General features: G+C 38.9%; 1 protein-coding gene across 2 annotated transcripts in view; it reads left to right on the forward strand.

Annotated features, from left to right (window-relative positions):
• The window catches only part of LOC115373539 (lysophosphatidylcholine acyltransferase 1), a 45,588-nt gene extending 37,085 nt beyond the window's left edge, over window positions 1-8,503 (forward strand). Inside the window, exons 11-15 of one of the 2 annotated variants that reach the window (XM_030071997.1) lie at window positions 357-510; window positions 1,259-1,357; window positions 1,951-2,092; window positions 3,285-3,564; window positions 4,528-8,503. In XM_030071997.1, the coding sequence (XP_029927857.1) occupies window positions 357-510; window positions 1,259-1,357; window positions 1,951-2,092; window positions 3,285-3,517 (628 nt within the window). In that variant the 3' untranslated portion in view covers window positions 3,518-3,564; window positions 4,528-8,503. Of the gene's footprint in view, window positions 1-356; window positions 511-1,258; window positions 1,358-1,950; window positions 2,093-3,284 lie in introns of both variants that reach the window. The other variant, XM_030071996.1, reaches the window with a different exon arrangement.
• The last annotated feature ends 2,530 nt before the right edge of the window (window positions 8,504-11,033 follow it).

Here is an 11,033-nt window from a genome sequence, read left to right on the forward strand (position 1 = left end):
GATTAATTGTTTGCATCCCTAGTCTAAGTAAAATGCATCATTTGAATAGGCCATTTATAACTGTTGATTGGCTGATCATGCCATTAAAAGATTGGCAAACTGGAATCCAAGAAGACCTGAGCGGTGTACCTCAAGTGTAGGCTGATTTGCATTTTAGTCATGTTGTTTCACTTTCACCTGTTTTTCACTTTTGTTTTTAGATGAGTTAGAAATACTGTTTCTTAATGTGTTAAAATAGGCTGTGTAGACTTTTTTTTTTTTTTTTTTTGAATGGTGGTGTTAGAGTACATCCGCCTTCTCAGCTACCACTGTGGCACAATGCCCAAGTTATTAACTAACTCCCTCCATTGTTGCAGGCTGAAGCCACAGAACACAGAGAAGGTTCTGCAGGAGTACGGGAATAGAGCCAGGAAGCTGGAGGGGAAGAAGATGGGCTTGGATGACTTTGCCCACTACCTGGATGTGCCCGTCTCAGACATGCTGCAAGACATGTTCTCTCTCTTCGACGAAGTAAGGATGGACAACATGTTCTCAGTGGCAGCCATGATAATAAAAATATGTCCCTTCTTCAGCTTTGATAAGTCCACAGTCTTGTGTGGCTATGTCCGTTTTTCCTTTGGCATCTCTATAGAATTATGCTATCAAATACATTGTCCCATATTTGCAGCCACTACTTTTTAGCTCTTGGAAAACAAGGAGCTACATGCTATAGTATAATCTGACCAGTCTCTCCTCTCTAACTAAAAATCTTTAGCATATCAGTGTTAAGAGATAGAAGAGAAAGGCCTCTGCACAAAGCATGACATAAACTATACATTCAGGGCGTTTACTGCAAAAAAAAAAAAAAAAAAAAAAAAAAGCTCAGTCAGCTAGAGATGAGTGCAAAGCCCGGGCACGCCTTGTGTATGAATGAGATAAGAATGTAATCTTTCTTAATAGAGGACAGTTAAGTTAATATAGAGCATACAAAGGACGTGAATCAGCTCTAAGCACTTAAATGACTAAGTGATTTTATTAAACCAAGGGAGAGACTGGATCAGAAACTAATCACACCATCATTTCTTCTGTATTCCTTCAGGGATGTGGATGTGATATAGTATCCAATCAAAGACTTTTTATTGCTACAACCTGTTCTCAGCCAAAAACAGGAACCTCCCCCGACCACTTGTGCTATGAAAACTTAAAGGTGACACACTTGCTCACACCCTCTCTTCTCATCTCTCGTAACACATGTTATTTTCCCCTCCTTTTTTACCAGCATGAAGATAACTCCATGGATATCAGAGAATATGTGATTGCCTTATCTGTTGTATGCAGACCCGCCAAAACTCTGGAAACGATGAAATTGGCCTTCAAGGTATGTTCTGTTTCAGGCTTCACGCTTATCTAGCCAGCAGGCAAAATGGAGTTTTCCGCGGCTGCTTAGGAATCAGCGTGACATTTGTTATGTTAAAATGTCATGCAGTGTGACTTGCATTGTGCTCACTGCAGTATTCACATTGTAATGTGTGAAGGTCAATAAACTCCTCTTATAACATCAGTGTTGAACACATTGTTTTTTGGTACACTTCCTGCTACATATCCAGAATTATGTGTCACTCAAGCTATTTTTTTTATTTTTTAACCATGTGAAAAGTAGTTCTTTACCTGTGTCTTTACACTGATGTGAAAAACAAACCCATGTATCTCCAGTTTGAGGTGTTTTTTTTTTGTTTTGTTTTGTTTTGTTTTGTTTGTTTCACTTAAACCGTAACTCTTTGACTTGGGCAGGTTTTGTAACCTCAGGGTGCATGACAACCTTTCCTTTCAAATCATATTAAGTCAGGAATGAGTGGTCATCCATGTAAAACTTGATGTAACCGGTTCTTAATCTACCGACCTTGCCAGAGTTGCACACCCAAATGCAAAATGAGAAAGATTAATATCAGTATGTCTTTATATCATATCCAGATGTTTGAGGCAGAGGAGGACGGTGCCATCACAGAGAGGGAGCTGGCAACCATCCTGAAGACAGCTTTAGGCGTGGCCCACCTCAGCGTGTCAAGTCTCTTCACCGCCATCGATATGGAGGACACAGGGAAGATCACATTTGGTAAGAAACTTCATAAAGGAAATTGTCCCCGGACAATATTTGATTCAAATACTGTCCATTAATTTGAGTATTTTTTCAAACTTCACTTGGCCATAAATGAGGAGTACATGAGGAACACTGCATTTAACTCTAGTCATACTGACTATATATCTAGTTCTCATTTTTTGGATAATCAATATGTTTTCATTCAGATTTCTATAGCATTATTTTGACACTTGAAGACTCCCACGCATCTCATCGAGCACCAGTCTCTTTTTTCCCTATATCACAGTATTCCAGAAAATAACTTTTGTCCTGCTTTCGTTGCCAGGGACGGCTTTTTTTAGTCCAAATAAGTTCCCTTAATTGATTTATCAGGAGGTTGGAACTTGATTTCTAGTATTTCCCAGTACCTTCAAAGTGCAACTGAAACGTACTTCAGTGGCATAACGTTTCATCCATGTGCTTGCTTGTAAAATTGATAATAGATCAAGAGAAAGCATTGAAATTGTTTTGATATTTACACTCTGTCAACTACTGTGTGAAAGCTGATCCAAAGATTGCTCTAAGTCAGAATTATACAAAAAAAAAAAGAAGAAAGAAAGAAAAAAAAGCATGACCCCACTGTGAACCAATTGCCCTGTTAAAGATTTGAAAGTCATCATTGTGACTAATACTGTTGACAAAACAGTGAAATACTGATTTAGACATGGTTGGAGATTCTTCTGAGTGTCTTAAACTGTATCGCGGTCTGTGGTTGCCACTGGGTAAATTCAGCAAGATGTGCTGTAGAAATGCAAAGAGAAACACAAAATATAATTAGATGAGTTTTGGATCACTGCTTTGCTTTTTTATCATGGTAGAAATAGTCCCGACTCAGAAGTGTAATATTGCATTTCAGAGCCACTGCTGGTTTCGCAAGCATGATGGCTCAATTATGTTTACAGATGAAAACACAAAAACAATATGCATTTCTATGTTTAGATTCATCAGTTGTTTGTTCTTTTTCTAGTATTTTGCCCTGTGTTTTCCTAAGTGTGTCTCCCTGACATCTTTCTCCCTCAAATGAGAGGCATTAAATTTTGTCGAGAACTTTATCATCGACGGTAAACCAGGCCACCTCAGCACTGGTTCCTATTTGTCTCTGGGTGTTATGTAAGCCACCGTCTAACGTTGCCTTTGCCTCTGGTGCCCTCTTGTGGCGTTTCTACAGACAAGTTCCAGAGCTTTGTGGAGCAGCACCCGGAGTTTGCTGAGGAGTATCTGTACACAGAAAACGCAGGCCTCCACAGCTGTCCCCTCCACAGCCGCCAGACCAAGCCCAGCCTCTCTTCGGCCACCATTCCAGGCACTGCCGCCACCAAAACGGCCAACGGTATCTGCCCCGACTTCAGCCCCAAAGACCACGACGGCACAACAGACGGACTCCTCAAGAAACACAACTGAAGTAGTTTAACGAAAACGAAGTGGGAGAAGAAGAAACACCTCTCCTGGTGAGAGAGTGGAGGGAACAAGTCAGGGCTGCTGGGTAGATAGTGGCTATTAAGTATTTTAGCAGGAAGGGACTACATGACCAGAACTACAAAAATGAAGTTTACCTTACCCCTATTTTTATGAGTATTATGTCCATAACATTTTATGAGGTTATTTTCAGCCTGGTAAGAGTTTATTTTGTTTTAAATTCCTTTTTTATTTGTTCTTAGTCAAAGAACATTCAAATGCCAAACAATGGCTGTTTTCAAATACAATACTTGAAGGGGGAGCACTTATTCAAATTCCTGGGATGGGCAGTTATTTTTATTCTTTTTGCTCCAACATGGTACTGACTGCATGTTTTTAAAATGAGGGAAGCAAAAAAAAAAAAAGAAAAAAGAAACACGACCTAATCTGTAAAGTGAACTTTTTTTTTTTTTTTTTTTTTTTTAAGTGAAGTCAGTGTTTCAGTCTCTTTTATTTGTAACTTTGACTTATTTCTTCTTTTAAATGGTAGCTGCCTTTTTAACTGAGAGTGTAAGTAAAATGCATGGGCTCATACATTACTTTGAGCAGTATTGAGGATGTCTAAAGATGGCTTGAGAGCGCCAATGACAAATTACTTGACCATGTGGAGCATTTAGCTTCAGCGGTCAAACTTGAGGTGCACTCGGGTCTATGTAAGGGGATGGTTATAATTGATATGAGCCTGTTATATATATGTATACATATATATATATACAATATGATATATTTGATTTAGCTCAGGGTTCAGTAACAAAAATGAAAAATTGAACTTGTATGATGTCATCATTGTTGACATTCACTGGGTTATATGCATGTCGTCTTTTTCCATGACATCAGTACTCTCCTGCCCAATCATTCCTCATTCACACATACCTCACAGGTTTTTCTCTAGTGAGGAAATGCAAAATGATGTCTTTTTTCTCTCTTCTCTCCTCTTCTCATGTCTAAAATCACAGGACGTGGACCAAAAATGAAGCAGGTGGTTGACTGTCACCTGGTTACATTGGTACTGCCCTTTCTAATTCAGTGGTGTAATGGCTTTAAAGGGGAAAACCTGTGTTTTTATACAAGAATGTGTAATCATTACAAGCACATTCAGTTTGCTGGCTCAGTTTGGTCATGGGTTTTCTAAAGGCAAGGACATATTACTTTCCTTTCTGCCTTACATTGTGACACTTTTTTTTTTTTTTTAATCAGGCCAGTCTTTCTCCTCTCTCAGCCATTCCTCAGCCTCATCTTGGAAATTCTTAGTACTTTGGCATGTGTATTTCTTTTCATCTCGTCATGTAAAGGCCAGCATGAGCAAATCTTGAAGGATGTGAATCAATGTAACTTGAAAAAAGGAAAAAAAAATATTTTGCCTCTTAGTCACCCCGAGATTTTATCCTCCATGCTGAATTTTCTGGTGTGACGTTAATGGCTCTCCCTTTGGTTAGCTCACCTGCATGGAAGAAACTATATACTGTTTTTACTCGCCAACAGATAGCATGTGTTACCAGAAGGCTGCGCACCTTTTTTTCATTTCCTGTCCCACTTCTATTTGAACTTGGGAATTTTTGCCCCATTTCTGGCCTTTTTGCTAATGCTGATTTTATTGGCTCGAAAATATTTCTCACTGTACATGTGACTTAATTAGCTGTTGATACACTGACTTGAAGCATGTGACAAGTCAACTTACGTGAAATTGTATTTCGAACTCCAAATAGTCTTATTACTTTATTTTTTTTGTACACAGTTCAGTGAACCCTGTCTTTTTAGCAATGATGGGATCTGAAAGCAGGGAGGACATAATTTCCCTTCAGCATGTCCTGCCCTTGAAGAGCTAATGAGTAACGCTCTTTATACAAACAACAAAGATAAATTCCATATTAGGGCTTAAAGCTCAAATCAGGCAGATCATAAACTTACACCCTTAACTGTAAGGCAGAATTTAATTTCTCTTCTCAATATTTGTTTAAAACTTGTCAATTCTACCCTGAAGTTTTATAATCCTATAGTTCTTGGTTGTCACACTAGTTTTAGACACACACAGCATGTCAACTTTATGTTTTGTCTGATAGAGGTGTAACGCTGTTACTGTATGCACATAGAGGTCTAGAAATTGTACATGCTGTTACTGCCATTTTATGTTTGAGGTTGTCACTTTTTTGCGGGTATTTTAACAGACTTGTTACAAATTCGAAATTCTGTTGAATTGACACTTTCTTGGGGGGGGGTATTTTGACGCAAGGTTTGAGTGTAATTTTATTACAAGATGCTCATTTCAATCATTTGCCAACAATTGAAGCATTTTTTTTCTCTCTTCTGTCTATGTCCAGGGTTTAGTCAAAGTAACCCAAACATCTAAAATGAGGAAAATAAGATTAATCTGCAGCTATTTTCAAAATGCACCGTGGTTCACATGACATTTAGTTTGAAAGGCAAACTGTAACCCTATGAGGGAAATCAGCACCTCTTGTGTACAAATGAAACAAAACTCAGTATAGTTTAGAGTTCAGTGAGTCTGTTCCTGGCTAATTGTGCTCACTTGGGCTCTGTGCATTTGTAGTTTGATTCAGCCCACTTGTCGACTACGAATGCAACATCAGGATTCACAACAAAATGGGGTTGGGAGTGTGTATGCTGAAGGTTTGTCATGTTGGTGGGCATTGTGAACATCACATCTCCATCAATTTCACAACCATCCATTTGTCCCGATTATGGCTTTTCAGTGAAGCAATATTTTACATCTCTTTAGCCTTTTCAAGATTTATCCTTTTTGAAGAGTTCTGATATGTATTTTGAATATTCCAAATGCAGGGCATTTTGTGAATTTTTGATATACGTATATGAATGAATTTTATTTTCACTGCCATGACAAAAGATCTGTGATCTTCTCTCCTCTGCAGATTGTATTGATGGTTAAAAATGAGCCACTTTTTTTTTTCCTTTGTATAATACTGCAGTTGTTTTGTGCTGTACTCCTCAAACATAGTGGAAAGTTTTATTGTTGTTATATTGTTATTACTATTATTATTGCTGAATTGACTGCTTAGAAACAAAATGCAGATTTCATATGGAAACCGATAGCCTTGAATCTATATATAATTTTTATGATTAAAAAGAGAATGTATAGACAATCTTGTCACAATCAGAAGTTACACAAAAGCGCTGGTGTACAGTCGACATTTTCCTTTGAAATCATTTTCAAACTTAGATTTTGTAACCTATTTGTACTTTCCCTCCATTGAGCTTTTTTTAAATGTCCAAAGCGTGCAGGTTGAACTGAGCAAAAGTGCGAGTGTGTTGGTGCGTTGGGCCTTGAGGTGATGTTTACCACCACATATGACAGGCCTTACACAAAAAAAACAAAAAACAAAAAAACACTCCAGACTGTACGCGTATAAAGCCTAACATTTGTTACATTTAATCACGAGACTTATTTTATTTGTCCCCTCAATGACTATTTTGTCACATAAACTGTATGTATTCGTGCTTGCACTTTAGATTGTTTTCTTCATTCTTTTGTATTATTTTTTGCTGAGGGATATGACTGAATGCTGTAACGCATGTTACGTTTGTAGGTTACAATGTTGTAGCTGCGTTTTGTTAACATGAACTTTTCCATTCTCATATTTGTTACAACAATGGGAGCACAGAAGAAATTAGATATCACAAATTCCACGAAGCTCTTCTCCCCCCACCCCACTAATTATTTTTCTTTCTGTAAGAAAGAGCTCCGATAAGTTTATACCTCTAAATCAGTTTTGTATACCTACTTTTCTGCTTTGTCTCAGGATCGTGGAACTCTTGTAGCTCGGGAAAGGCTTTGTGACCTGAACACGCACTCGGCAGCACTGTACAAATTTGAATAGCTAAAGATGTTTTGCACCGTGGAAACGCAAGTATCAAGAGTGTTCCCAGACAAGGTCGTTTGAAAACATACGGTTTCTACACAGGTTACTGCACATGGGCGAGGGCCGCTGGACTCGACTGTAAAACGGTGTGGCATTTCAGAGGAATGTCTTAAGTAGACATGTTGGTGAATTGCTCCTCTTAGGATGCAGTTATATTATACAAGTTTACCATTTGTGTGGCACCGAAGCCTGTATTATTTCTGGTCATGCAAAGTCTTGATTGTTGCTGGAATATTTTTTTTTTCCTTTTGACTTGCTGTATACTGTGAATTAGAAACACAAATGGTAACAAACTGATTCATTTTAAAGGCCTCAGTTGAAATATGTCGAGCCACAGTAGCAGCACTATAAATTTGTTGATGTTATGATTTATTTGAAGCCTTTTTTCTTTTTTTTCTTTTTTTTGGTCCTTGTTCACATTTACATTCCTAACCACCATGACCACATTTTGTTTTTAATGTGTATTCTTCTATTTGCATTCAGAACAATTCCAGGTTTGGGGCTCTATGGAAAGTCGGTCCATGTCCCCTCATACTTGCAAACTCCATTCAAACTTTATTTATTTTTTTTTTTTTTTTATTTTTATTTTCCAAATACCTCACACAGAGAATCATTCATTTTTTTATACCTGCTATCAATCTAAAAAAAAAAAAATCAAAACTTGTAAGAGCTAATCTATTTATTCTAATGCTGCCTGCTCACAACAGTGTGTCCAGCAGCGAGCCTAAGACGAAAGGCTGATGTACTCTGACACGCAAACTGGAGTGATAGTGTGTCTTTCCGATGGCTCTGCTTATGTGGACCAAGTCGCTGAACTCGCTGTTTTCTCTGTAGCTTTTCTTTCCCATGTTTTTTTTTCTTTTTTTCTTTCTTTCTTTCTTTCTTTACTCCTCCCACTGAGGATTTATTTTGTTAACATATTTTGATGATGAAGAGTCATTACTGCAAGCTACTTTGACTTTGTCTGTTCGGGACTGCTATGATATAACTTGTTAATGTGACTCTTGGATTGGATTAAAAAAGAAAGCTAAATGCACATTTGTATCTGTGTAATCCATGTGTCTGTGCGTGTGTGTGTGCCCTGTTACAGCCGCTGTTTGGCAGCATGATATTAAGGTTAAGTAGCACAAACTGCACTGCAAGAGCAGGATTTCATTTTGTTCAGAGGTTACTTCATTGTGGCTTTTCTATAGTATAAGTCAAACCTCAATGTGAATCAGTGGAAATTCTGACACCATACATGATATTAGCAGTATGTACTCAATTATTTTGCCCTCATTCTGCCCTCAGACTGTAGAACAAAATACATAAATAATTACCAAAATGCACCGGATGACCAAAAGCGGGGCGAAGAGGAGGGCAAAGGAGGATCTATTAGGCAAATACAGAAATTTGGAAAGCTAAAACAGGCTGGCTGTAAATTGTATGGTGGAAAGAAGACCCAGTGATGACTCTCACATTGCAAGGGGGTCATTTTACTGCAACAAAAATTCAAAAACTAATAAAATGTCAAGGACATAGTCATGAAATGCTGGAAAATTACAAACTTCGGCTGAGATTACATTTTCAAACATAGTCCTGAGCTCACGTTGCACATTTTTAGCGGCTGACACCCCATTTTATTCCTTTTGAAAAATTTGAAATTTCCTTAAGAGTGGGTAGCTGACCTGCTTTCATGTCATTTATACCCATTTTGATGATTTCCTGACTTTAAAACAATTCCTTTTTCCAGTCAGTTTACCACATTAGCAATTAGTTGTTCCCTGAGGCTGCTGTAGATCTGTGTATTCCTAAGGTATATATTTCTGCCAAAAAAAAAAAAAAAAAAGCAGCACTTGCCCTGACCTACAGCCTAACTGGATGCATGTCTCCCTCTTGAGGTGACATACTGACCCTACAGTCTGTAGAGTAACCCTTCAAACCACCTTGAGTGCACTTCCACTCAGCATATTCAGGTAAAAGTACAGTGTCACATTTTTCAGAATAAATGGTTGCTGTCTTAGCCAACAATTTGAATTTTAGACGACCCATGGTGTAATTCATATTAGAGAACTGTTGATCTGACATTGATTCCAGTGCCCAGGGCCTTTCAATAGACGTAAGTGGCTTTTAAATGGATGTCTGTGATATATGACATGGATTGATATGGGATGTGGATCTTAATAGGCAAGTTGAGTCTTCCAATATCACGGCTCAATTTCGTTGAGCCTTTGTTTGATTTCATTGATTTCCTGTTGGTGCCGATAGATATTCTGTCTCTCATCATCCTCCAAGAAGTCATTAGGTGGCATTGGACTTGATTGTTTCAGGCGGTGATAGAAAGATTTCCAATGGCTAAATGTTTGGGAGGTTTTTTCTCAGTTTATGTCTATTGATTTCATTTCTGCCTGTCTTCTCTGTATGTAAATGCAAACACAGGGTTGACAGACTTGGGTTGGGCTGACGTGACAGTGTCTCACATCTTGGCACATAATTCTGGGAAAATCCATTGTCTTAACTTGATGGGAAATGCATCGGCGCTATCTCACAGAGTTTTAGCAGCAAGACCACACTTCAACCACAGCACTTGTGTTAGTCTTCTAAACACCCACCTAATCCTGTCCTCCATTTCACTCTCATTCTGCGCCATCAGAAGACCTACGAGCAAGATCCAGGCATCACACATGCAGCCATCATCTCAATCAATAAATAATCTGAAGGCCTCGATCCTTGCTAGTGAATTACACATTAACTCTGATATGAGAGGTGTGTGTAACAGGGGGCAGTCAAACTCATCTAATCCTTGGTGTGAAACCACCCACTATGCTCCCTGTGTTTGGAGAAAACACATGCGAGGTGGCTTTTTTTATCATTAACTCACCAGCATTTTTGGCATATTGAATAGCTAGGGCATCAAAATAACACAAGTGAATACTTGTTACAGTAAAATTTATGGTTACCCGAATAAAGTGAGTGTTTTTTATATCAAGAACATCTAAGAGCTAATTTTTCTCTTGCAGATCTCAGCATCATTTAACATTATTGAATATTTTCATCAAGAGTCCCCACTGTGTTGCTCAGCAGGTGAAAGGGCAGTGTGGGTATGTGGGGCAAAGTCCTTTAATTATCTGGACTCTGCGGATCTGACCGTGACTCAAAAGACAAAGAACTTGTCGTCATTCCTCTGCTGTATGTATTTCTCCCTGCCCGCAGGAACATGGACAGGAAGCAGCTTCTTTGGTGGTAAACTGTAGCGATTCTCATTTCTGAGCATGCCTGGAGGACGGTGGATCCTTAAAGACTGAAGACTATCATCCTCAACAGGACACAACACAGTGCATCCTGCTCTTTCTCCTCTGCATCCTCATTCTTTCATGCCTCCAACCTCATGCCCTTCCCATCCCCTTCCCTTCGTCCTCTCCCCCTCTTCCTCACCCAACCCTCCCTGCCCCCCCCCCCCCTCTGGGTCTCAGCTGCTGCGATTATGAAAACAAGACACTCGATTATGTTCACCTCGTTGTTGTCCGAGCTCCATCGGAAACCTCATACATCCAACCCGGCTCAGATCGACTGCACAATTTCTGATG

The sequence above is a fragment of the Myripristis murdjan genome, chromosome 16 (assembly GCF_902150065.1).
Source record: "Myripristis murdjan chromosome 16, fMyrMur1.1, whole genome shotgun sequence".
Classification (NCBI taxonomy): domain Eukaryota; kingdom Metazoa; phylum Chordata; class Actinopteri; order Holocentriformes; family Holocentridae; genus Myripristis; species Myripristis murdjan.